The sequence below is a fragment of the Bos mutus genome, chromosome 4, assembly GCF_027580195.1.
Source record: "Bos mutus isolate GX-2022 chromosome 4, NWIPB_WYAK_1.1, whole genome shotgun sequence".
In the NCBI taxonomy this organism is placed as follows: domain Eukaryota; kingdom Metazoa; phylum Chordata; class Mammalia; order Artiodactyla; family Bovidae; genus Bos; species Bos mutus.
Window position 1 is genome coordinate 72430163 of NC_091620.1, and position 27468 is coordinate 72457630.

At 38.9% G+C, this 27468-nt stretch overlaps 2 protein-coding genes across 7 annotated transcripts in view; one reads left to right on the forward strand and one right to left on the reverse strand.

The window, feature by feature from the left end:
• Positions 1 to 25959, forward strand: part of EFCAB10 (EF-hand calcium binding domain 10) — a 39677-nt gene extending 13718 nt beyond the window's left edge. Inside the window, exons 4-10 of one of the 4 annotated variants that reach the window (XR_011464021.1) lie at positions 3235 to 3401; positions 8723 to 9142; positions 11259 to 11340; positions 20087 to 20192; positions 21996 to 22107; positions 22922 to 22991; positions 25692 to 25959. Coding sequence is in view for 2 of the 4 variants with exons in the window: in XM_070369642.1 (XP_070225743.1) it covers positions 8723 to 8774 (52 nt within the window). In the remaining 2 variants the exon portion in view is untranslated. Of the gene's footprint in view, positions 1 to 609; positions 688 to 3234; positions 3402 to 8722; positions 9596 to 11258; positions 11341 to 20086; positions 20193 to 21995; positions 22108 to 22921; positions 22992 to 25691 lie in introns of those variants that run through there. The other 3 variants (XR_011464020.1, XM_070369642.1, XM_005901442.2) reach the window with 3 other exon arrangements.
• RINT1 (RAD50 interactor 1) lies at positions 630 to 24284 on the reverse strand. Of its 3 annotated transcripts, none has more exons than XM_070369639.1 (15): positions 24105 to 24284; positions 23615 to 23660; positions 17812 to 17996; positions 16087 to 16328; positions 13690 to 13863; positions 13442 to 13591; positions 12738 to 12894; positions 10805 to 10915; positions 10483 to 10708; positions 9602 to 9743; positions 7312 to 7507; positions 3706 to 3920; positions 2239 to 2419; positions 2047 to 2165; positions 630 to 989 (listed from the first exon to the last, which is right to left on the reverse strand). In XM_070369639.1, the coding sequence occupies exons 1-15, from the start codon at positions 24144 to 24146 to the stop codon at positions 797 to 799; spliced, it is 2379 nt and encodes a 792-aa protein (XP_070225740.1). In that variant the 5' UTR covers positions 24147 to 24284; the 3' UTR covers positions 630 to 796. The 3 variants fall into 3 exon arrangements, with proteins under 3 accessions (XP_070225740.1, XP_005901503.1, XP_070225741.1); XM_005901441.3 differs by having other exon boundaries at positions 7312 to 7511; positions 9606 to 9743; positions 24105 to 24283; XM_070369640.1 differs by having other exon boundaries at positions 7312 to 7511; positions 9606 to 9743; positions 17949 to 17996; positions 24105 to 24197.
• Positions 25960 to 27468: the final 1509 nt, after the last annotated feature.

A 27468-nucleotide genomic window follows, 5' to 3' on the forward strand; every position in this document is an offset into this window, starting at 1 on the left:
ATAAAAAACCATGGGAATGAAACTACTTACAGAAAGAAGCCTTTAGCTAAGCTAGCTCAATTTGTGTTTAAAACTCTAATTTAACATAGTCCAAGGCCAAGGAAAAGCTGGGAGAAAGTTTTAAGATTCTCATCTCATTACTTACATAGATATTCAACAAAAAATATTTAATTACATTCCCTACCTCAGAGCAGATGGCAGCAGCACAGTGTTCCAGTTAAAATGTTTCATCCACAAAGCAAAGGTTGCCCACTGTCACATGGAATGGAGCTAGGAAGTATTCTAAATAGAAAGACATTTGTGGAAAGAGCAAATTCTATTTCAGTCACCATCTCTTGTGTTTTCTTATGGGAAACAGTGAATTTCCAAACTAGATACAGGAACTTCAATTAAAAACATACATTTTAAAGTGATTTTTTAAAAAAATTTATGTTATGTTAGATTACCTGCAACAGTCTTTTCTAACTGGCAAAAGAAATTAAAAGTTGACTGTAATTTATTATCTCTGCTTCTGTATTTTATTTAACAGACATAGTCACTGTGTATATTTGTAAATGGAATTACTCTGAGTTTTCGTGGCCTCTGAGCTTTCTGTTTTTGTTTTCTTAGGAACAAGAGGACTCAGGAAATATGGTCAGCATTTTAATAACACTCTAAGTCCCAGATAATAAATGATTCTATAAAGTTTTCAGTTGTCCAGTTTCATTAATTCAGAACTTCAGCATATAACTTGAAATCCAACTGGCTTCCTTTTTGTTAAAACAAAAAACAAAAATCCCAAACGAAAAAAGACCCTTTATTTTCCAGTGTTAGGCCAGTTTGTCCTCAAATTAAGTAGAATCTCAACATCTTGCTGAGCCAGTTTATAAATCCCAACTTCATTTAGTGCCGCTGTGGCAGGAGGTTGCCCTGAAGTTGACTGCAGGACATCTCTCAGAAGTAAGGCAGAACCAACATTCAAATTCAAAAGAATACAGGCTTCTTTTACACTGTTTAAAAAAAAAGAACAGGAAGGAAATGAGATCTCCATTATCTATATCATCCCATATTATCCTGTAATGATGTCATTTAGAAAAACTAAACAGCTACCCTGCATTGCCAGATCATAAGCCCTCTGTAAAACTATGGATTAACTATTTGGCTCTTTCAACATGTGTTGACTGTATATGTACAGACTTTATATTTCATTAGATTACTATAAGGTAAAAGGATCATTGTTTTAACACATATTCATTACTTCCCCAAATATGATATTTGATACTAACAGTATATTAAATGTAGGTAAAACTTTAGGATATGGGAAAAGAGAAAATTAAGGGACAAAATATAAGCAGATAGGTATACAGAATAAAACAAAAAAAAGGAGAAATAAGTATCATACCGAAATGAGCAAAAAAACCTTTCATTTTATTCGTTTTAAAGGAATACTTTATAATCTCAAAAATCTAAATAAGTTTTATACCAATTTCTAAAAATACTGCTAAGAATTCTTCATATATCATGTTAGTTACGCTGCTACTGCTGCTGCTAAGTCGCTTCAGTCGTGTCCGACTCTGTGTGACCCCATAGACAGCAGCCCACCAGGCTCCTCCGTCCATGGGATTTTCCAGGCAAGAGTACTGGAGTGGGGTGCCACTGCCTTCCCCATAGTTATACTTAGAACCAAAACTAATATCAAATGTTTAAGAAAACAAATTTTAATTTTTCTTCAGGCCTGGCCTGTTGTTCAGTACTAAACATTTTAAATTTCTTCTATTTACTCAATATGGCAGGAGTGCATTTGCTTTCATATTCTATTTATTTCCAAGTAATAAGCATTAAACCAAGTGTTAGAAAACAAAGCTCAACATATAATTTATATGCAGCTCTGATCAACTTTTGGAGGTCATGGGTCACATTTTATCATCACATCTTATGACTATTTTAAGTTTTTAATTGATGCTATGTATACTTAACATCACTGGAAACTTAAAGCTGTTTAAAAAGTAAACAACCTCCTCTAACAATTTGATAACATCGAAGTTAATTGTTAAATATTGTGCTTACTGTTTAAAGTAATTTTCTGGCCTCTTGCAATAGTGAGAAAACAAAGGGAAAAGATTCCGAGTCATGTCAAAGTGCAGCTGAGCAGCTCCTCCTTCATTGAAGTGATTGGCAAGAATTATCTGAAAAAAAGGACAATTCATATAGGAGTTGCCTTTATCATCACAGCCCAAAATACAGTCTGCTCTTACTTACTTCTTGGTAGATGTATATGTCCAGCTTCTCTACAAGCATTTGCCAGAAAACTTTAAATAGGGAGAAGCAAAGCTGCTGCTCTAACTGAAGTAAACGGTCTCGTAAAGTAAGCAGCAAGGGGCAAGCTGAACTGGACAGGGACATCACCGCCTGTTCAGACTGCGATGGCAAGGACAACCACCTGGAAAAAGCAGAAACAGCACTGTCTGCAGCATATTCATTTTTATTATGAAATTTGTCATCATTCTATATGTTTAAGATTTTTTACTTATTTTAAATCTGGGGAAATACACTTTTCTGGGGCATTCTGGCTAAGAAAAACTATATAGCCCAACATTAAAAGTGCTCTCAGAAAATAAATATACCTGTTTGTTTATTTTATGTTATGTTATTTTATTTTTGGCCATGCCTCACAGCTTGCAGGATCTTAACTCCCTGACCAGGGACTGAACCCAGGCCTCAGCAGTGAAAGCCCCAAGTCCTAACCACTGGATGGCCAGGGAGTTCCCTGTACCTATGTTTATACTTTTTGCTTCCCTTGTGGTTCATCTGGTAAAGAATCTGCCTGCAATGCAGGAGACCCCGGTTCAAATCCTGGGTCAGGAAGATCCACTGGAGAAGGGATAGGCTACTCACTCCAGTATTCTTGGGATTCCTGGTGGCTCAGCTGATTAAGAATCTTCCTGCAATGCGGGAGACCTGGGTTTGATCCCTGGGTTGGGAAGATCCCCTGGAGAAGGGAAAGGCTACCCACTCCAGTATTCTGGCCTGGAGACTTCCGTGGACGATACAGTAGCAAAGAGTCAGATACAACTGAGCAACTTACACTTTCTTTCATGTTTATACTTTAGTTCTCAATGAAACACTCTTTATTTAAGCAGGATGATAAAATCTGTAAACCTCCAAATTTAACATGACTTACTGATATAAAACAGTTAAAATGTAAAATGCATTAACATTTAAGACATTAGTTAATTTTACACTGTTAATTTTCAGCAAAACAACAGGGACTATTGACACTTCTAAACGGATAAGTCCTCTGTGTGACACGGCTGTGCTAGGACCGACACTGCCTGTGCTCAAGGAAGCCACCATCTGGGGGAGGTAACAGACATCACAAGGAATCGTGGGCAGTGACTACACTACAGTGCAGGCATGCACAGGTACTGCAGCAACACCTGGCTTTGTCAGTGGGTGACAGGCTAGGCCATTTAACCCCCCTATCAGACACCAGCCGTCTGGATTTACAGCCACATCTGAAGGTTAAGTTATTGTCCATTTATTCTGATTAAGACTGTCAAAACATATTTTAGAAAGATTTCCATCAAAAATGGTTAAAAGTTGGGAGTGCAAAAGGCCAAACTCCATGCTGTCTATAGACACTTTGGAAATCTGACTGCATGTTATCTGTTAACTTTCAGAAACTGGAGTTGAGAGTTGACTTATAAGAAAATACAGAGAACTTACCTCTCTTTTTTATACAGTTTTGCAGCATCTTTAACTTCTCTAAAAACATGGTCTACTTGCCGGGTCAGCATGTCATGCTTTAAACGCTCTAACAGGTTAATCATGTCATCAAAGACAGAGCTTTCCATAGAGGCTAGCTGTCCTAGCTGGAGTTTACTCAGAGTGTTATTCTCTGCAAAGACTTCCAGTGCTGCCTGTTGAAGCTGTAAGAAGAACTGAAAGCAAAAAAATATGTTAACATGTTTAAGATACTTTTTTTTTTAACAGCTTGAGATCTAACTCATATATAATTCATTCATTTAAAGTATACAGTCTCTTTGTTAAGACTCTATGCTTCCACTGCAGGGGGCATGGATTTGATCTCTGGTTAAGGAACTAAGATAACACATTTTGTGCAGTGTGGCCAAAAAATAAATATACAGTTCAGTGGCGTTTCATACATTCAGAGTTGTGCATCTATCAGCAGTCTGTTTTACAATGTTTTCATTACCCTAGAAAGAAATCCCACTCTCTGCCATCATCTCCCAATGTCGTCCTCATCCCCCACCCCTAGGCAACCACTCCTCTTCTGTCTCTAGATCTGCCTGTTCTGGACATTTCATGCAAATGGACTCATATAATCTATGATTCTTTATAACTAGCTTCTTTCACTTGGTATAATGTTTCAAGGTTCAACCATGTTGTAATATGTATCAGTTTTCATTCCTTTTCGTGGCCAAATGATATATCCTATTTATCCATTCATTAGTTGACAGACATTTGGGCTTGTTTCCACTTGTCTTTTATGACTAATATTTCTATGATCATTTGTGTACAAGTTTCTGTGCAGATATATGTTTTCATTTCTCTTGGACATATACCAAGGAGTAGAACTGCAGGATCATATAGTAATTATGTATTTAACCTTTTGAGGAATTGCCAAACTATTTTCCAAAAAATAGTTTTGGAAAGCAACTCTACCATTTTACACTCCTATTGGTTGTGTATAAGGGTACAAATTTCTCCACACTGCTTATAAATGATACTATATTATTATTATTATGGCCATTCTAGTTTGTATGCAGCGGTATCCCATTGTGGTTTTGATTTGCATTCCCCTAATGGCTAATCTCATTTTTTCGAGACAGAGATTGATAGCTACAGTAAACTAACAGATACATGAGTTAAAATAATTAAAATATAATTTTTTTACAGTGTTGTTTTAGGTAGAATTAATACTCTTCTTTCTGCCTTATAGGAAAATAACACTGTGGATAACTAGTAAAACATTAAAAACCAAAAACCTAAATGTCTATTAGTAGGGGCCTGGGCATGGCTACTGGGGATTGTTCAGAGATGACATGTGAGAGCCCGCCTTGGGATCTCTGCTCAAGCTGTCAGGGTAGTAGCACTGTCCTTTTGAGACTGTTCATGGGCTGTGGGAGCCTAGAGCCACCTATGGCCACATTTACCAGAGCCTGCCTATGAGTGAAGCCAGAAATGAATAACTTTAGAGCAGCCATGCCTAATCCTTCCAGTTACACAAACAAGTTCCTCACCTCATGCCACCCCACTCCCCAAATCAGGCCAGCATTAATCTGGGTTTCTGCCACCTATGACTGAAAAACTCCTAATTCTGAATGGGCTGGATATGTCAGGCTTGGCACAATCTGGCAATGGTCAGACAGCTGTTAGTACAGACTCTAATGAATGGAAGCTGAACTCTGTCTATTCTTCCTATTTTTGGGTAATTCAAGAGCTTACATGATTTTTATTTAGTGTATTCACAAGCTGAAGGACTATGAATGTGGTTAAATGATATTTGGTGTTAAACAAAATTTGTACCATAATAACATACCAGACACAAAATTTAGTCATGATTTGAAGAGTCAACTCTAAAATTTGATTATTTCTCTGTTGACAGAAGGAACCAGTTAATTCAATATCAGATTATTAATTTTCTAAGGACAGGGATGATGGCCAGTTCATCTCCGTTAACCGACTACAGCACTGAGTAAAGTAGTTAATGATGTTCCACAAATATTTCACTGAAGCTAAAAATGTGCCCCTGAATGAGTCTCTTATTAAAGCATTGGCACAAGAAGCAAGAATGACTGTTTTATGAAAAAGCTAAGCAGAAAATGGAGCACTGTGGGGGTTGGTGGGGGTGAGTGAATAAAGCACCTACTAAAATTAGGAACATGACACATAAAAGTACATAATGAATGAATGTATTCTGACTAGGTGACTTTATAAAGACAAATGCATTGATCATTACATTCCACTAATATTCATTTTAGGAAATAATTATTTTCCTTGCTCAGCAGAATGATATCATACACATGTATTTCAGTTAACATTTCTGTAAAAAAGTCTTTAAATAATTACTAAGTCCCAGCCAAAAGGCCCAGATTAAAATAAATTATGATTGTGTTTATCAGCTATTTGTTTACATCTATTATTAGTATATTTGTTTCCTGTTTTTTGGCTGATTATCCTGGATTTAAGATAAAGACTTTCATTTTTTTTTTCTCTCACAGTAAAGGAATACATTTTTTTCTATATGAGATGCTAGCAGTATAGTATAATATTTTGTTATAAATTCATAGTATATTGGGGACTTCCTTGATGGTCTAGTGGTTGAAATGCCATACTTCCAATGCAGGAAGTGTAGGGTCAATCCCTGGTTGAGGAACTAGGATCCCCAGATACCACGCTGCTTTTTTAAAAAGGGATTCTTATCTTTTAGAGGTACATATGGAAATATTTACCATGAAATATATCTGAGATCTACTTCAAAATAATTCTGTATAAGCGGTAGAAGAAAGGCTTAAATGAAACAAAATTGGTACTAGAAGATGGGTGAGAGGCATATAGGAGTTCATTTTACCATTCTATTTACTCTTGAGTATGTTTCAAAAAAACAAAATATTAAACAATATTTTAATGTATGAAATATTTAGGTTAAAAATGTTTCTATTTTTATGACTCTTCATAATCTGTCATGTTTGAAGGCACTCAATAGGGACTTTCCTGGTGGCTCAGACAGTAAAGAATCCACCTACAATGCAGGAGACTGGGTTTGATCCCCAGGTCAGGAAGATCCCCTGGAGAAGGGAATGGCAACCCACTCCAGTATTCTTGCCTGGAGAATTCCATGGATTAGAGGAGCCTGGCGGGCTGCAGTCTACAGGGTCACAAAGAGTCGGACATGACTGAGTGACTAACACTTTCACTTTTAAGAGGTATCAAATGTTATTCTTTGATTTTCCTTAAAGTTCTGAATTTTATTGATTTTGACGTCATTATACAAGCTTAGCTTTTTCTGAGATGGCAATTACCATTTAATGTATTTCCCAAGTTTAAAATCTACAGAGGGAAGATTTACTTTATAAACTACAATTTCATGAAAGGATGGCTTTCTTTTCCAATGATTAAAATATCAGCATGATTTAACTATACGAGACTTAGATGAGAAAAACATGTACTGTAATCATACCTCCTAAGTTTGGCCCAGTTTTGATTCTGTCTAACGTGTGTTATTTCTGCTTGCTACAGATTCAACATTTCAAAAGGTAAAACTGTTCAAATTACTAATATATTACTTAATATAAAAGATTAACTTACAACATTGTCAGCCCAGTCTGCTAGCACTGTTGAGATATAGTTCACGGCATTAAGAATTGCACAGTACCGAAAGCCAAGGGAAGCTCTAGTCTCTTCTTTCATCACCTGAGTTAATCGTATCCTAAAATCATCCACTAAGTCCTTCTGTAACTCCAGGAACTGCAACTTTCTGGAAGCTGTGGGAAGATTTTTATACCTGTCTGTGGAGAAAATTAACAAGACATATGAAGGTTTATTGCCTTCCCACGTGGCGCTAGTGGTAAAGAACTTACCTGCCAATGCAGGAGATGTAAGAGACACGGGTTCAATCCCTGGGTTGGGAAGATCCTCTTGAGGAGGGCATAGAAACCCACTCCAGCTTGCCCGGAGAGTTCCAAGACAGAGGAGCCTGGCTGGCTACAGTCCATAGGGTCGCAAAGAGTTGGACATGACTGAAGCGACTTAGCACACACAGCATGTGAAAGTTTATGGTATAGGGTTTTCCTATTGGCTAGCTTTGGTGCCTGGAGAAGGCAACGGCACCCCACTCCAGTACTCTTGCCTGGAAAATCCCATGGACGGAGGAGCCTGGAGGGCTGCAGTCCATGGGGTCGCTAGGAGTCGGATACGACCGAGCGACTTCACTTTCACTTTTCCCTTTCATGCATTGGAGAAGGAAATGGCAATCCACTCCAGTGTTCTTGCCTGGAGAATCCCAGGAATGGGGGAGCCTGGTGGGCTGCCGTCTATGGGGTCGCACAGAGTTGGACACGACTGAAGTGACTTAGCAGCAGCAGCAGCAGCAGCTTTGGTGCCTTTGTCAAAAATCAACCAACCATTCAAGTATGGGTCCATTTCTAAACTCCCTAAGGATATGTGTTTCACAAGTACTGGTATTTGTCAAAACTCATTGATCTATATACTGATGACCTATGCGTTTCACTGTATATAAGTTATGCCTCTAACACAATGTTGTAAATCAACTGTGCTTCAGTTTAAAAGTTACGACTCAATTTTTTTTAAAGGTATATGAGAAAATCATATACAAAAATTATTCCACTTCTTCAACAAATGACATTTTTTAAAAAAGGAAGGAGGAAGTAGGATAGGTTAAAAGAAACACGTGATTAAAGATTTATAGGTGAAAAGGTAAGATGTCTAAAATGCTCTTTAAAATACTTCAGGAAAAAAATCTGTATTTTGGGGGGTGGGGGGAAATACATAATAGAAAAAAGCAATAGTTTTAAACTTTAGGAACAGATAACCTGAGGGTTCGTTATGCTGCTTTTATATATATATGAGAAAATTTCCATAATAAAAGATTTTTAAATCAGTTTTGCTAAATATTTTTGTATTGTAGTGTTTTTCATATTTTTCTTATGAATTATTTACTGACTGGGCTGGAATGACACCTCTTCTGGTTACCCCACAGGCCCAAGAAATGGACAAGGCACAGAAGGACCACGGCAGTGACAGCTCAGTAGCGCCTGGAGAACCAGCAGGTCTGCAGTGCCCCAGGGGCAACATGGACAGGAACAGGCCAACCAGGGCTAGAGACAGCTGGGCCACCCTCCAGCCAGAACATTCTTGGACTATAGACGTTCTGTTACTATTCCGACTTTGCCTTCTCCAGGGGATCTTCCCGACCCAGGGACTGAACCCAGGTCTCCTGCATTGCAGGCAGACTTTTTACCATTTGAACCACCAGGGAAGCCCCCATTCTTGTCCTTAAAGTTACTTTATATTGTTCTATAAACTCTGATAAATCAAAGTGAAGAAAATAATATTTAAAATTTGGGTCAATCACCATTTACTGAAGATACTTGAAAAGTTGAAAGACAAGGGAATTCAGGTAATAAAATTAAATTCTTATGTGTTTTTATGTAACAAATGAGGAATTTTTCCCTCATGTAAACTAATGTTTAAGGTCTTAAATTACAAAAAATCCAAAAGCTAAAATACTGTGCTAGAGTTTTGACCAAAATAGAAATTGAATTTGAAGATATTACAATAATCACTATATGGTATTTTGTCAAACTACTTCAAAAGTACTGAGTGAAGAGTCAGTACTTTTACTTACTTTTTAAAATTTTATTGAAGTAGAGTTGATTTACAATTTGTGTTTAATTTCTGCTATATAGCAAAGTGACTCAGTTACACATATATACATTCTTTTTCATATTCTTTCCCATTATGGTTTATCACCTAATGGACTCCATCCCTCCACCATTCCCCTTCCCCCTTGATAACCACAGGTGTGCTAAGAGTCAGTAGTTCTAAAAAAAACAAAGTTATATCTTTAAGACTATACTTGCCAGTTATAACCAAGAGTAGTGTCATAAAAGTTTCTGCACAGTCTGGAACTTTCATCTCATCCACATCAGTGATATCCTTATATTGGGATATCCAGGCAGCTTCTGATGAGAGCATTGAGTCCATTTTTTGAAGCGCAACTGGCACACGAGAAAGACTATGTCAAACAAGTAGCTACAGATTGTAATTCCTAATCTTTCAACTCATAATTTCTTAGGAATGATCATTTTTCTGTAAAAAAGTAAATGTACACCCTCCTACTAGTTGCACTATATATAACATGCTCTATTTTAAGGTTAAGTAAGATCTTTTACCTCTGCCCGCCACACCTACCCAGAATCTTCCAAATATCTTCACTGACTAGAAAAGCCACATCCAGAATGATTCCATAAGAGCAGAAATACTATATGTAAAATCCATAAAACAGTTAACTCTACTGGCTTAAATTTTTTTTTTTAGTATTTTTATTTATTTGGCTGTGCCAGTCTTAGTTGCGGCACTCAGTATCTTTTTAGTTGTGGCATGCAGCATCTTGAGCTGCAGCAAGCAAACTCTTCGTTGCAGCATATGGGATCTGGCTCCCTGAGGAACAAACCTAGTCCCCCTGTATTGGGAGCGCAAGTCTTAGCCACTGGAGCACCAGAGAAGTCCCTGGCTTAAATATTCTACCCTAGAAATACGTAGAGTACAATTGTGGGAACAACTGAAGCTTGATGGGGAGAAAAGAAGATAATCTCTGAAGGCAACTTGATAAACCTCAACCGAGAAAAATTTAGATGGCTCTAGTTTCTACCCAGAACTGGAGAAGAATAACACCTAAAATTTTGTATTCACAATAAGAGATACCTCTCCCCAGCCTACGGCCATATGAGCACTTACATTTTCTCTCCACAGTCAACCATCTCTGAAAACAGGTCTCCTCTGATAGAATATGCATACAATTAGCAAAAGTGCTAGGATAGCCATGAACGCTGTGTAGTTCTTTTTCAAACAAAAGCACCTCATCCACCAAATGACAGAAGAGATTGTCGTCATAGAGCAGACAAGGAATATCAGCAGCTAACTTCTCAAGAATCAGCATCATAAGGCCTCGAGAAAATTCAAGCTAAAAAAATACAGAAGCATAAGGTAATGAAAAAGACAGCTTATTCATGGACACCTGCAACTCTGAAACTGAAATGCTTTGGACTGAATCTCTTACCCTTGCATTTACCGAAGAGCCCACTTTGTCCAATATTGGCTGAATCTTCTCATCCAGAAACTGAGTGTGGTTCCCGATCCACAGAAGAACCTGAGCCAAGTACCATTCAGGCTAAGGAAGAAGATGAACAGTTTGAATTCTTAAGTCATTCCAACTAGAAAGTTACAGTTAGTTAAATGTTTGTATACATAAGAGCACAATTTTGACTCTGCACTTTACATTCATGGAAGGCTTAACAATCAAATGTTTCCCAATGTACTCCCAATAAATTTCAATAATGTGGCTTAAGTCAACTAATGAATTTACAATACCATAAATATTTAAAACCTAGCACTTTAGAAATATGTAAAAGATAAGTATCACAAAGAATGATGGCCTTTATATAATTTTTTTGGAAATAACTTTCCAAAATAATTTTTAAACATGACTTTCTTCTGTTTTTTCTTTTTTTCAGAAGCTAAATTAAGAAAAATTTGGCTGGTCTGCATTACAAAAAATATAAAGACTTAAGGCAGCTGTAATTATAGAAAAATAATGTAAGTGTGCAGTTTTTTAAATTGTCACTAGAGGTGATTCTATAAACCTTCTAAGTTTTGTTGGACAGGAACTCTAAAACATTTTCTGAAAGGTAAAATCCTGCTGGGTGCTAGATGCCGGGAATACAGAAATGAAAAAGGGGCAGGTAATCTCAGGGCCTGCACAGTTCAGGCTTCGTGTCACAGTACTAGGAGCACTGGAACTACAGTTTAAAAAGCAACCAATAGAACTAACAATTTTCTTACCTCAAATCATTACTGCCTGTCTACAGTAGTTAGACTTCTTTTGTGTCACTTACCATTTCCTAATTGGTTCTACTCTTCTTTCTACCAACACCCCAACCAAGAGTGGGAGACCCATGAAGTACAAAACAAGCTGAATTTGAGAACCAGAAATTCATTGTCATCCCACTCTTCCCTACGTAGATATAACTGCCTGTCCCTTGATTCCTTTACAATTCTATAAAGCCTGTAAACTCATTTATATGTGACATGTACAATGTCTGGTGCAATCAGGCATTTAAAATCATTTAATTCAAAACACTTACTGTAGGACTCCTTTGCTACTTGCACCGCATCACATGTAGAAAGACTTCAAGGATAAACAGTATCCACCCCCTAGCAACTCCCAAGGTTATAATTCTCAACACATTCAATCAAACTTCACTGAAAACAGTTGTCTCTGATTTTCAGAGCAGATTAAAGAAAAAGTCTCAACAGGATGTCCAATACACATGGGTGTGGTCCCTCAACTAAAATGCTGGTGATAATTTCCTCAAAGTCATTCCTGTCACTTATCCCTATACTCTCTCCTGCATAGCTACAAATCATTTTATATTTTTTAAATTATTCTTCTTTTTTATTTTTATTTTTTGGCCGTGCTGCATGGCACATGGGATCTTTGTTCCCTGACCAAAGATCAAACCCATGCCCCCTATGGTGGAAGCACAGAGTCTTAACCACAGGACCACCAGGGAAGTCCCACTACAAATCACTTACACATCAGCACTTCCATTCAAAAGCTAATTAATGCTCTACTATCTTTTGACTCTCACTTCTCTTTCTGATGTATTATAAACCTGAAGGAGCAGTTTGCACAGTGGTACACATGTGGATCCAGTTGTAAAAAAGTGCCACAGCAAATGCTACAGCACATCCCAGAAGAAACTTGAAGAAGTGGTCAGATGGTGTGTTAATGAGTGCACTGCTTCTTAACAACATATCAACACAAGTCCCAAGTTACATCTGTAAAGGACAGTGACAAAACTGGAATTTAGCTCTTTAGAGAAAAAACAGAATTGTGGATAGAATCAGAATTTAACTTAAGCCAGCAAAAGTACAGAAATCCTTAGTATTTGCTATTAATTAAAACCAGGGCAAAAAGCAGCAAAGCACACCTTGCTTATAACATTAGTCTGGCGGTTCCCTCTGAAGTGATACCTGAACCTTTTCTGAAGGGGAGTCAGCATAATCTGGATGGGCAGGATGACAGAAGGGGATGTGGGAAGAGAGTATTTTTCTGGAAGCTGTTTTGGCTCAGTAAATAATTCATCTCTGACATAGTAAAGTCAAGGAAAAAGAAATGCATATATGTATAGATATAGGTATGTATACACACAGAACATTTTTCCAGCAGATATATATGATACTGAGTAAAATTATAACAGATAATATGTACTCTCACTTTAAATTACATATGACTTAAGTAAAAAGTCCATTGGAAATGTTATTAGAATTAATCTTTCCTAAGATAAAGGATAATAAGTAAGGAAACACATTCGAATAATCATTTTATTAAATTAACACTAAGTTACTAAGGCTTCCTTCCAATTTTGCCCAGTTTTTTAATTGTCCCAAGAGACCTATATGTGATGCAAACTTGGGTCAATCATGTACTTCAGAACTCCTCACAGCCCTTCCACCCACACGCAGTTTACCTGGAAGGAGAACAGCACCCCCACTACATACGCACACACAGGTAAGTCCCAACCTAGTACTCCCCCCATTTCGCTTCTTGGCCACTTGCAGAAAGCTTTCCTTTCTGGTCCAAATCCACTCTAGAAAAAAGAAATTTTAGTAGGTTTTACCCCCCAAAAGATACGAGGTTTGTAGTTTCAGAAGCTGACAGAACAGTGTCTCCAGGTTACTGTATATCTCAGGGGCACTGGCTGGTCGACTGATGCCAACAGTTTGAGACTGAGAGGGTGCGATGAATGGCCAGTGAAGCTGTGCTAAAATTTCCTCAAAATCACTGTAACAGAAAAGTGAGAGAAGTATTGCTATCAAACCCAATGAACATCAAATAGCCATCTGAAAGCAATTACCGTGAAATATGGATAAATTCCTTGCCTTGTAAGCTTGTCCTTGAGAATTTTATGCCAGAATTTAACTGTGGCTCTCATGAAACCAAGAAGATGAGTACAGGACGATTCCTGAAGCTTGATGTCAAGTTCCGCCATAAACACCAGAGTAGACGCTGCCTCTGGGACATTATTGGTCATCAGATATTGCTGAATGTTATCACTGAAAGACAAGGAATAGCAAAGTTGAAAGACACTTTGTTCAGAATAATTCCAAATGTGGAAGACTGCTTCTTCCTCCTGCTTTACATAAAGCTACAACCAAAAGAAGAAGGAAGCACCAACTTAAAGTGTTTGGTTTTTTTTTTAACTTGATACCCCAGTCTTTAGGAGCCTGGAATCCTCAGCATCCTCCTAAGAGCAGTGGGCTGTGTTCAGGACATCTCCCTCCACGTTTGCCTGCTCAGCTCTCCTAATAGGACAGACTTTTCCTCTGTCACATTCCATCAGGCACCCCTCATTTCTAAGAAATCTATCAGGCACCCCTCATTTCTAAGAAATCTGTCTTTTGCAGAATCATAATCCAAGGGGAGAATGTGGGTGGCATCTGGTAAGTCAAATATGCTAGTCTTCAATCTGTACCTACTTTGCCCAGCTGAACTTGACTATAGGGAACTTAGGGAGGTGGCACCTCAGAGTCGAGTCCTTTCAAGTTACTGCCAAGCTGCACATAAAATTTAAGGCAAGCTCTATAGCGAGGGTAGCAAAGTCAAATGCCTAGAAAGGCCTGACAGGCAAAGTAAATTAAGAAAAGCAAAGTGGGGCCAAGTAAAAAGCATATACCCCACCCTAAGGCTAGGGCTGTCACACTGGAATGTAGGTCTAATGTGGCCAAATCTTAAACATTTTCAGGAGAATCAGAAATCAAGATTTCCATGTAAAATCAAACTATTAATCAAATTCTGTAAAACAAGCCAAATACAACATGTCTTCAGAACTAATTCAGCATATGACTACCATTTTGCACACTGGCTCAAAGAACATTTGAAAATGAAATGCTTCTTTTGATAAAAATCACATTCCATATCTTAAGACAGAATAAGGAACAAAAGTTAACCTTTTCAATCATTAATCTCTGTTCAGAGGTCATCAGGAAATTGGAAGTTAGTGCTCTCTCTCTAGGCAGCCTGTGTGCATTCTACCAAGGCTTGGCTGAGGAGCTGGAAGCTGACTATGAGCTGGGTTCCCGAAGCGCGTCAGTTCCGCTGGGTGGGCACAGCGCCCTCTGTGGGAACAGGCATGCATCGCCGTCACCCCGCCCAGCTCCACTAGGCGCTAGTCCTTGCTCCACACCTTTGTTTTCCACTGGCTCTGCTTCAGGCAGTAGCTCACATTTGTTTTGTTCTGTATTTTTGACAGCGCTTTGGCCTTCCCCTACTCTCATTCTCTCATTTTTCTTTCTTCCCCTTTTCTAATCATTAAGTTTCCTAACAGATTTTGTCTTTTATAGCTATTTTCATAATTGAAATTATGAAACCAAAACATGTGCAAAATGTAAGCAGAAATGTTAATTCAGCTTGTTTGAAAGGCAATACCAGACATAATCAATCAACGATATGTATTCAATTCAAAAAGAAGTACAACAGACCCTTGAACAACATGGGTTTGAACTGTAGAAGTCTGCTTATAGAAGTAGAAGTATGGGCTTCCCTTGTGGCTCAGCTGGTAAAGAATCCGCCTGCAATGAGGGAAACTTGGGTTTGATCCCTGGATTGGGAAGAGCCCCTGGAGAAGGGAAAGGCTACCCACTCCAGTATTCTGGCCTGGAGAATTCCATGGACTGTATAGTCCATGGGGTCGCAAAGAGTCGGACACCACTGAGCAACTTTCACTTTCAGTCTGCTTATAAGATGCATGCAGACCTGCCATTGGAGGAGCTCTGGTGCTCCTAACCTCTGCTTTGTCAAAGGGTCTACCGTCTTTTTTTTTCTCCCTATTCAAAAGTAGGAGGGCTTGTTATTCATCTAATAATATACTATGTAGCTCTTCTTAGGTGATATCCACTAAAAAAAAAAATTGAATCATAGATAAAGCAATCCGTTTCATTAAGTGACCACCTCTAAAAGGTAAAAAGAGGAATATTACTACTCTGATGAGCTGTTTTGTTAATATGACATTATAATTTTCATTGTGTATGCACAGTACAACTATGGGACTTGAATTTTTTACTCGGATTCCTTTCTTTTAAATGCAAATTAAGCCCCTGAAAAGTTTATGTTCATTCACAATAAAGGAATCATTATCATAATGCTATTTTCATAACAACTGGTAAAATCACATTATTATAATCTTTAATTAACTCAATTATTTAATGGCATCCATGTACTCTCTAAGACAGAGTCTCAAAGGAAAATAATAATTATGAGAACAAAGAGGCTTATTTTACCTTAGTTCTTCAATTTGTGAAATCCATTTAAGGTAAGCAAGATGCCGTTCAATCTCTTCAATTTGGTTAATCATGGCTCCGAGATCTTCCATCCAGGGCTGTGCGGTCAGCAAATGGCTGTTAATGGAACTGAAGAGATGGGTTTCTTGCTCCAGAAATTGATTAAGGAATTGCTTTGATTCTTCTGCCTTTTTTAAGGCAGTGTGAATTCTTTTAGGGATTTCTGATGAAACTGTAAGTACCTGACCATACCAAAAATAAAAACAATAAAAAACAGCAAATATCAGGTAAGATTCTCAAAACCTTCTTTATTAGTTACCTTCAAAATGCATGTATGTTCTAAACAGAAATAAAAATTGTCATTTAAAAGCCTCAAAAGAAAGGTTGGATTTCTGCATCCTATACTACCCAAGCCTCAACATAAAATGCTGATGTGGAGGTGTGTAGGGAGGGCCCTGGTAAACAGTATGTATCTTTGGGTCTACTATCACAAAGCACTTTCAGAGGGTCCAGTGAGAGAACATTTACCTGCTTTACCCACTAAAGATTTTCCTTCAAAAACAAATGAGACTGTGATGATAAAAGTCTGGGTTTCTGTATTTTGCAAAAGTTCGCCAGGTGATTCTGATTTAAGTCCAGGTTAAGAACGAACCATTGACATGCTTGGTAAGATAGCCAGGTAATGTCTTTAGAAATGGTACTTTATTAAATGGATTTTTCTTATAGTAGATAGAAACACATACAAGTATCAGGCATCAGTACAATATAAGAATATATTAGAGGAATTCCAATTTAATCAACACTGATGATACACTTATTCTACACCAGGCACTGTGCTAGGGACTGATAGATAAATTAGACACAGCATCTGCCCTTAATCTCACTTGTTATGAAAGAAAGATGCAGGCACATCTTCAATGGTGGGATTAGTGCAATGAAAGAGATGCCAGGTGTAATGGTGTACTAAGGTGGTGTTTCCCAGACTTGAATGTGCATAGGAATCACCTAGAGATATAGAGTGCAAATTCAGACGCATCAGGTCTGAAGTAGGGACTGAAATTCTGCACTTCTTACGGGGTTCCAGGCAATTGTACTTGCATGGCTCATGAACAGACCTTTGTAGGCTTGGTGGAAATTTTTAGGAAAGTTTGGAAGGCAATGGCATTTCAGGCAAAAGAAACAGCTCAGTCATGATCAGAGAAGAGCAAAATGGGGAGGAGGGCACAGAATCCAGTCCAAAGAAATGCAGAGATGAGCCGAAATAGGTAGGGGGCATCTTGGGCATTACAAGAATACCTGGCTTTTTCCAATAAGCAATGGGATGCCATGACGAGTTTTTAATAAAGGAATAATTCAGTGGGATTTATGATTTAATATAACCATGTTTATTTTCATATTATTTATGATAAAAACTGGGAATAGCAAAGAGATCAACCAGTAAGGGCCTGATTAACTAAATTATGTACAACCACATTTGAATACCATAAAACCATTAGAAGAGATCTATATGTATTGATATATTAGTTGTATTTACATTACATTATAATGTGTATCAGAGAAGGAAATGGCAACCCACTCCAGGATTCTTGCCTGGGAAATTCCATGGGCAGAGGAGCCTGGCAGACTATATACAGCCCTTGGGGTCACGAAGATTCAGACACAACTGAGCACACTGCACATAATGAGTGTACTACTGATGTCGTCTCAGTGGGTTTTAATACTTGCCTGTTCTTCTAACTGCATTTTATTTTCTGTCATCTGTTCTATGAGTTTATCAAGTTTCTTTAAAGATTTAAGGTCATTTCCGACTTCCTTTTCTATAAATGCTGACACACAGGAAGGGAGATCACCATTATCTGTACCTTCACAGACTTGTTCATTTTCAACAAGAGCTGCAATACTTATGTCACCTAAAATGAAAAGAATAACAATTACTCAACACCACTAACTACTATAGAGTTAAAGGAAATGCAAACGATATATAAGGCAACATGTCTACTTTCAAAAGTTAATAAACACTATATATGGCATTTTGTTTACATACAGTATTTGTATGTATATGTGTGTGTGTATATATATATATATGTTCACAAAAATGCCCAAATGACTATAGTGTGTACAAATGAATCTGAATATATATATATATACACACACTATATCTTATGTATTTATATATACAATCAGCCCTCCACGTCCATGGGTTCGACCAACTACATATAAAAAAAATAGTAAAAAGAAATCCAGGAAGTTCCAAAAATCAACATAAATTTGCCATGCTCCAATAATTATTTACATAGCATTGACACTGTATTAATATGTACACTATTATTATTAGCATTAGGTATTATAAGTAACCTAGAGATGATTTTGGAGAAGGCAATGGCACCCCACTCCAGTACTCTTGCCTGGAAAATCCCATGAATGGAGGAGCCTGGTAGGCTGTAGTCCATGGGATAGCTAGGAGTTGGACACAACTGAGCGACTTCCCTTTCACTTTTCTCTTTCATGCACTGGAGAAGGAAATGGCAACCCACTCCAGTGTTCTTGTCTGGAGAATCCCAGGGACAGGGGAGCCTAGTGGGCTTCCATCTATGGGGTTGCACAGAGTCAGACACAACTGAAGCGACTTAGCAGTCAGCAGAGATGATTTAAGCATACAGAGGATATGTGTAGGCTATATGCAAATATTGTGCCATTTTATATAAAGGACTAGAGCATCCAGGGATTTTAATATATGCAAGGGTTCTGAAAGCAATGCCCCATGGATACCAAGTGATGACTCCATATGCATATATATATATGTTGTTTAGTTGCTAAGTCATGTCCAACTCTTTGTGACCCTATGGACTGCAGCACATTAGGCTTCCCTGTCCCCCACTATCTCCTAGAGTCTGCTTAAATTCATATCCATTGGGTTGGTGATGCCATCCAACCATCTTATCCTATGTCGCCCTCTTCTCCTTCAGTCTTTCCCAGCATCAGAGTCTTTTCCAATAAATCGGCTCTTCGCATCAGGTGGTCAAAGTATTGGAGCTTTAGCTAATTCAGGTTTGATCTCCTTGCATTCCTAGGGACTCTCAAAGTCTTCTTCAGCATCACAAATATTATATATGGGTATATATATGTATATAAATATACACATAGACAAATACCCAAATGAATACCTATAAAGCAATTTATTGATCAAGTATACTACAAAATGCTTAAGAGATGAGGCAATTCAGAGTGAAGGAAAAATTACTAAATTCTGTCCTAGTAACCAGAGGTTTCAATAGATGTTGGCATGACAATGCAGTTACAAACACATTAAATGTTTCCAGACAACTGGATCTTAAGAATCTATTTTGTTACTGGAGAGGAAAGGTCAAATCTGATTCTACTGATACAGCTTCTATTAAATTAGTAATATATTTTCAAAATTTGTAAAGAACCAGATGGTATAGTCTAGAATAACATCAAAGGAAGACTCTGGTTTTAAAATGTTTAAAAAAGAAAAATGGCATTGAAATATCTCAAGTGTATGAAAAAAATCTGAAAGGGAGACCAGTGAATAAAAACTCCTCCTTATGTAAAAGAGTTTTAAGCTTCAAATGCAGTTGTACAAAATTGACCATTTCAGACACAGGGAAAAAAGGAAATATGAGAGAAAACACAAATTACCAGGAAAAACTCAAAATGGCTAGCACAACCACTAAATTGTACGATCTGAAGTGAGATTGTTTCCATGGCAAAAAAAGTCAATGATGTCCTGTATTTCACAAGTCAGTTTTTCACTATGCAAGACTCTACACCTTCTTCTATTCAGAATATTTAAGGCATAATTAAGCAAGTTACCTTGAATCTTTGTAGAATGAAGGAAGATTCAAGTATTTCAATTTTAAAATTCTGATTTTTATTTAAACAAAACACTGAAGAAAACAAATTTCTAGTTAAACAATTCACTTCAAAGGCAATTGTTTTTCTAAATTTCTGGACCAACAGCACGGCTCCTCTTTTCCAGATGATTTCTAGCTATACCTTTGTGATGGTCTACACCAGGACGGATTTCTGAACGTGCCCTGAACCTGGCAAACCCAAAGGCCCAGAGCAGCTTCTTGGCAAAGAAGGTAGGAGCGTCACCACCCACAGCTGATACCCTTCTCCTCCTCCACCCCCATGTGCTAAGATGAACTGTTTCCCTTTGAAGTGTGTTTCCATGTGTAAGCTTCTCCTTTTGGTTCCTGGTGGTTTCCCTCTTGCAGAAGCTTAGGAAACCAGAAGTTTGGGTCAGACTTTATACTGGTTAACACCATCATGTCACTGTGCAGCCATTAAGTTCCCTGATACTAAACACGCTCAACTCTACTGAGTCCACAACTTGAATTATTTCATTTACAGGGTTTAATCTCTCTAGATATAAGTTGTACCTAGAAATTTAAAAAAACAAAACCCAAGATAATGTAAAAATTTAGAGGAATAGCCATTGAACTCCAAATGAAAATAAATACTATAAAAGAAAGCCCCAGAGAAAGAGAGAATGGACTTCATGGAAACCAAACATTAGAATAAACCTGAACATACCGTGCATTTCTCTACTCCAGGTTTGCCTAAAGGATTTGGTCTTCTCTAAACAAACCATTTATGGTTTGTTAAAAGCTTGATTGTACTAGCACATATTTCATTACAAAGACTATGGCAATTTCTTAAAAAGCAAAACCATAAAGCAAACAAGGTATGCGCATAAGATAAAGCTGGGGGAACAACACAGCGCCTCCTGGGGAGCACTCCTGGGTGGACTTCACCTGTTCTTCCTTGGAGTTTAACCTTGTAGAACTGGGCTCTTTGCCAAAAATAAAGTGTTTTTCTTTTTTTAAGTACAGTTTGCTGTACAGAAAGTTACAGGTACAGCTTCACAATTTTTAAAGGCTACATTCCATTTATAGTTATAATATATTGGCTATATTCCCCATGTTGTACAATATATCCTCATAGCTTTAAAAAAAATTTTTTTATTGTAGTTGATCTACAATGTTGTATTAGTTTCTGCTGTACAGCAAGTGAATCAGTTATATATATATATCCACTCTTCTTTAGATTATCTTCCCATATAGGTTATTACTGAATATTGAGTAGAGTTCCCTGCTATACAGTAGGTCCTTTATTAGTTCTCTGTTCTATATACAGTAGTGTGTATGTGTCAATCCAAGTCTCCCTCTTCTCCCCCCCACCACCGACCCCAGGTAACCGTAAGTTTGTTTTTCACATGTGTGACTCTACTTCTGTTTTGTAAATAAATTTATTTGTACCATTTTTTTAGATTCCACATATAAGTGATATCATAGGATATTTGTCTTTGCCTGTCTGACTTATTTCACTCAGTGCTTATTTTATACGTAACAGTTTGTACCTCTAGATACCCTACCCCTGTATCGCCTGTCCACACTTACCTCTCCTCATGGGTAACCACTAGTTTGTTCTCTATATCTGTGAGTCTGCTTCTCAAAAATAAAGTTTTAAAGAAACAGCAGTGAAGGGCAAGAGGTTATAATCAGCCTCATTAGAAAACAACAGTCACTTCTGACAAAATGAAAGAACAGCTAAATAAAGATATGCTTGTGTAAAATGTAACTATCAGCAATTAACATAATATATGCCAGTGTTTAACACTGTGTATATTCCCCTCCCCCAGCCCATAAAATTTTTTTTTCTCCTTTGTTCTATTCAATTTATAAGAATCAAATGCTTTTTCACATACTATGAGAACCTGTAGCCCACTGATAGGTAGAAGCAAAACTAATAAAAGTCTATGCCTCAACTTCCCAACTATAAATTCTAACATTTGCCCAGCCTACATTTAAAAGGTTGTAAATGGGGCTAAAATCCATGTTTCCTGACTCTTAACATGATATTCTTACCTTCTTCTTCTTCAGATATGATCAGAATTGGCTGGACTACATCAAACTTTATTACTACAGCAATCCATATACTATTATGTACAGGAGTCTCAATGCCATGTCTTTTCATTTATCTTACATAAAACATGTAAGTTTGTGTGATGTATCTGCAGACACAGAGGCAGGGCTATGGGCAGAGGGAATGTTTTGTGAACTCTAAGCTTGCTGTAGCTTATAGAGTAAATTCTATCTTCACTTTTTAGAAAAAAATTATACTCTTTTGATTCAACCATTTAAATGCACCGTAGTACATTCTTATTCAAATAACATCCTTTAAAATGACCCACTGGTGATTTGCAGGGGTGAGGAGGGAGGTGTTAATGTCTCTCCTCTATTTTTTGTAAAGCACACTTTTAACTGCAGAGAAATTGACCAAGCCACCAAAGGAGGGGCAAAGATAAAATCTACAGCTCAGTGGCATCAACTTCCCAAGCATATGAATGGGGGAAAGGTAGAAAGGGAAGGGTTTAACTGAATGGTATGAGATACTCTCAAATCCTTTGCCTTTAGGTAAAAGGAGCTGAGTTGTGGCAGCTGTGACTGCCAAGTACTATGAAGTGCGCATAGCTTGCTTTCTGAGACAGACTGTAGCAACAGGCAATGTTAAGGGCAAGTCTAAGTCCTAAAGCCAATATGGTAACATGGGCACCCTTTCTGTTACCACTATTCATTCCCAGACTATTTGCCATGGTCAGAAGAACCAAAAACTCTTTGATGGAACAGCTGCTTCCATGCTTCCCCCTTCCTCTCCCCATAAATTTCACTTCAAAAGCCCTTGATGATTCCTTGCTTTCCAAAAGCTTGGCACATTTAGCTCATTAAAGTAAAATGCCAAATGTTCACAACCCTGGCATGTGCCCCTGCAGGTAGTAAACATTGACCTTTTCCCTTTCCTTGTCCAGTTCAAGATCCAGGAACCAGGTGATCTGTTGTGCTCTTCCCAGATCAATGTTAACTGCAAATTCACTGAAGGTAAAGTACAACTAAACAATTATTATTTGACTCCTTTAAATGCAACTACGATGATGGTCATCTCTCCTAGATCATTAGCCCCTCCAAATTCCTGATGCTTAACAAGTTGATGCTTCATTAAAATAACAGGCAGGCCCCAGTTATTTTGAACCCAGTGGAAGGGCAGCACTGGAGTGAAACCACACCAGTCCTTGTACTAGGTAGGGATCAGGAAGTGCTAGTCTCCAAATTACCCCACATATTACAATCTTGAAAGTTAAAAATATGTGCATGATGATAATTAGTATTTATTACCATGCAAGACTGAAGGAAAACGGAGAGGAAGGCAGCAGAGCATGAGATGGTTAGATAGCATCACCAACTCAATGGACATGAATCTGAGCAAACCCAGGGAGATAGTGAAGGATGGAGGATCCTGGTGTGCTGCAGTCCATGGGGTCTCAAAGAGTCGGACACAACTGAACGACTCAACAACTATGCAACCAGGGTGTACAAAAAGGAAAAAACGATACTTTATCTAAAAGATTAACAGGCTAACAAGATCCTTCTGGATGCAGACCCGAGGACCGAGTTGTGGAGAGATGGCTGGGTGGAAAGTGCTAAGGTGTTTGGAATCTGCTTACTTTTCTCCTTGAGGTTCTTCTTTTGGTCACCATTTTCAGAGCAGCACTAGAAGGAGAACAGGTAAGACAAACACATTAAGACTGACCTGATAGGTGGAACTCACATAGAGCTCTCAGAGGGCATCCAGTGGAGGACAACTTCTCAACTTCCTGGGAGGCCAGAGTCTGGAGGTTCCCAAAGAGCCACGTCCCTGGGGCCACCACTGTCACATCCCCAGGACAGCTGGGGTTACCTTGCCTGGCCTCCAGGGGCACATCTCCAGAACGATCTGGGTCATATCACCAGGGATCGCCAGAGCTACGGCATTGGGGCCACCTCCCCCGGGAGGTCTGCCACCTTACCAGAGCAGCAAGGGCCATCTCCCCGGGGTCATGGCAACCGCGTCCCCAGGCCGCCAACTCCACCTCACTGAGACACTCTCCCCTGGAGGTCTGTGCCACCTCAATGGGCCACCAGTGTCCCCTCCCCGGGTCACCAGGGCCACCTCACCGGAGTGACGGGTGGCTCGCCGATCTCGCCGGCCGGGAGCATCCTGCTTCCGCACGAGTCGTCTGCTCCTTGTGCAGCCAGCGTGGCCAATGGATTCTGGCTCCGGCCAGCGATCAGAGATGAGCCTCAGAGACCGTAGCGCCGGACGCCACGGCAACTTCCTGCACCGTCTCTCTGGTTTCTTCCTTTCCTACCAGAGAGGCTCTGCCAGTGCAGCTGCCGGCCGTGTGCAGAGGCTCCCCCTGCCGTCCGGGGGTCGGATCAACCCCTCTGGAAGGAGAAGCCGGGGAGAGGAGGGGCGGTGAGGAGGTCTTTCTTAACCTCGGTAATATCTTCTCCACTGCACTGAGGTCGTTAATGATGGAGCTTGAAGGTACCCCTCCCTCCACACCATAAATTCCATTTAAGTCATTTCAACTTACTATTGCCGATGACATACCAGATGTTCTGAGAGTGTGAGGGGGCTTGTCGACTGGCTTTAATGTAATTTGGTTGGACTGTTTAGCTGCGGAATTTCCAATGTCTTTTATCTGTGGATACTTCTTTTACCGCAGATCAGATACACCTAGAGGTGACCCTCCAACTTTCTACCTGGAGGGTGCAGATCACATTCCGGAAGCTGAAAGGAGGAAAAGGACTCGGCATCTAATATATACTTCGCCAACTGCAGAGACCAAAGAAGCCTGTTTTTTGCTAGAGAGGAGGATTAGGACTGCTATCAAGAGTTAAATAGCCAGGGATTTGACGACTTCAAAACAAACGTGCAAGTGTTACTGTGGAGACTGAAGCCAAAGGGGGAGGGGAAATAAGCAACCCTTAGAGAAAACAGAAAACATTCAACGAGGAGAAAACTTTATTTATATCCTGAGTTGCGTGACCCCCATTGCAACCATAAAGCAGTAACAGTCTACTATTTTAAAAGGAGCATTTAGAGACAAAAAATATAATAGTAGAAATGAAAATTTCAGTAAAATAATTTGAAGATGAATGTTGGGAAGTATCCTGGGGCGGGGACGGGGGCGGGGAGGAGGGTGGGAAGCAAAAGATCAAATAAGTAAAAAATAGGAAAGAAAAAATAAATTAGAGGACCACTCCAGGGGGTTTAAAATCCAAAAAATAAGAGTTCTAAAAAACAAAACAAAACAAACATTGATTAGGGAAAGAATAATCACCAGCAAAACAATTAAAGAAAATTTCTCCTAACCAAAGGTCAAGAGGTTTCATATTGAACTGGGTCCCACTGAGAGCCAAGCACAATGGATTACAACCTGACTCATCCTGTGGCTTGTCACTGTGAAACTGCAGAACGCTGAGGTCAAAAAGACAATCCTAGGCTTCCAGAGAGGGAAAAAAAGAGATCATTTAGGAAGGATCAAGAATCAGTATATCATTCAATTTCTCAATGGTCACAAAGAAACCCAGAAGACATCAGAGCATGTCTGTCAAACTTCAAAAGAAAATTTATTTCACACTGAAATTCTGTACATGACAAGTAAACTACCAACCAAATGTGGATAAAGAATAAAGGTGTGTTCAGACATTCAAGACCTCAACAAATTTCCCTTTCGTTTATTTCTCCTTCCTCAGGAAGCTACTGGAGATGTATGTACTCCATTAAAATGAGGACTATACAAAGGAAAAGAGTGCATGTAATATGGGAAACACGCAGAGGAGAAAAATAAAGTGGGAAGCCCTAACAACAACTGTGCACTTGAGGTAGGTGGTACAGGTCAGAAGGTTCCAGAAGAGATGCCTTTGAAAGATAAGACTGATGGAACTCCTTGTCTGTCAGAATCTCTGGAGAGAGAAGTTTAAACAATCATTAAGAAGGCAGGGCTTGGTTTAGTGATGAATAGTAAAACAAAATAAGACCATTATTAACTTCAAGAAAAACAAAAACTGTGAAGGGAATAGAATTAATCAAAGTATATTACTTTGCTCAAGACGTTTGGCTAATCATAATGAAGTTAACACAAATCTGTTTTAAAGTACAATATAATGATATCGGGCACATAAAGAGGTGGGAAGTGTGGTGGGGGTTGGGGAAGGGCTAAAGGAAGGAAGAAGAGATGAACCCTCATTTTTCATTAAGTGAAGTCAATAGATAGTGCCTAACAACGACATAGCAAGAAATAGAAATGCAAACATTTCATAGAAATGAAGGTAAATATTAAAATAACCAGTGGAAAAAGGTGAAATGACTTTGAGGAAGAAGAAACAGGGAAGGAGTAAGATGGGAATATTGTCTCTGCTGTTTCATTGCAAAATTTACAGGATTTTTGCAGAATTGACTCTAACTCATAGATATGTATAATTCTGATAAAAATTGGGGAAAAAAAGAGAAAAAAGATTACTCTAAACCCAAATTTTTGCCTCTGAAGAATTCTCAGTCTGGTGAAGGAAATAGACATGAATATTAATTTAGGATTGAGTGCAGGTAAGTTCAACAAGGGATATGTTTGCATTGATTGAGGGAGCACAAAAAACCAATTAACTACTATCTGGAAAATGGAAAGAGGCATCTAAGATGGGCAGAATATGAGACAATAAGGATGAAACAAGAGATAAACTGTGTGTTTAGGCAGTTAGCAATCCATAGTGCTGTGCTTCATTGTTCAGTGTGTCCAGCTCTTCTTGACCTCATGGACTGCAGCCCGCCAGGCTCCTCTGTTCATGAGGATTCTCCAGGCAAGAATACTGGAGTGGGTTGCCATGCCCTCCTCAGGGGATATTCCCCACCCAGGGATGGAACCCAGGTCTCCTGCATTGCAGGTGGATTCTTTACTGTCTGAGCCACCAGGGAAGCCCAATCCATAGTGCTGATGTGTAAAAGCAGGATCCTGAATATTATACATATTATACATGTTCAGTTCAGTTCAGTCGCTCAGTTGTGTCCGACTCTGCGACCCCATGAATCGCAGCACGCCAGGCCTCCCTGTCTACCACCAACTCCTGGAGTTCACTCAAACTCATGTCCATCGAGTCAGTGATGCCATCCAACCATCTTATCCTCTGTTGTCCCCTTCTCCTCCTTCCCCCAATCCCTCCCAGCATCAGAGTCTTTTCCAATGAGTCAACTCTTCCCATGAGGTGGCCAAAGTACTGGAGTTTCAGCTTTAGCATCATTCCTTCTAAAGAAATCCCAGGACTGATCTCCTTCAGAATGGACTGGTTGGATCTCCCTGCAGTCCAAGGGACTCTCAAGAGTCTTCTCGAATACCACAGTTCAAAAGCATCAATTCTTTGGCACTCAGCTTTCTTCACAGTCCAACTCTCACATCCATACATGACCACAGGAAAAACCACAGCCTTGACTAGACAGACCTTTGTTGGCAAAGTAATGTCTCTGCTTTTCAATATGCTA

Excerpts from the sequence above, each read along its gene's own strand:
- RINT1 (XM_070369639.1), bottom strand. The coding sequence starts at position 24,146 with ATGCTCCCGGCCGGCGAGATCGGCGAGCCACCCGTCACTCCG. Across the intron at positions 9,744-10,482 it reads GTTGACTGTGGAGAGAAAAT|TTGCGCTTCAAAAAATGGAC; the intron begins GTAAGTGCTCAT and ends CTCGTGTGCCAG. Across the intron at positions 3,921-7,311 it reads CAGACTGGGCTGACAATGTT|TTCTTCTTACAGCTTCAACA; the intron begins GTAAGTTAATCT and ends TTTTGCTTTCAG.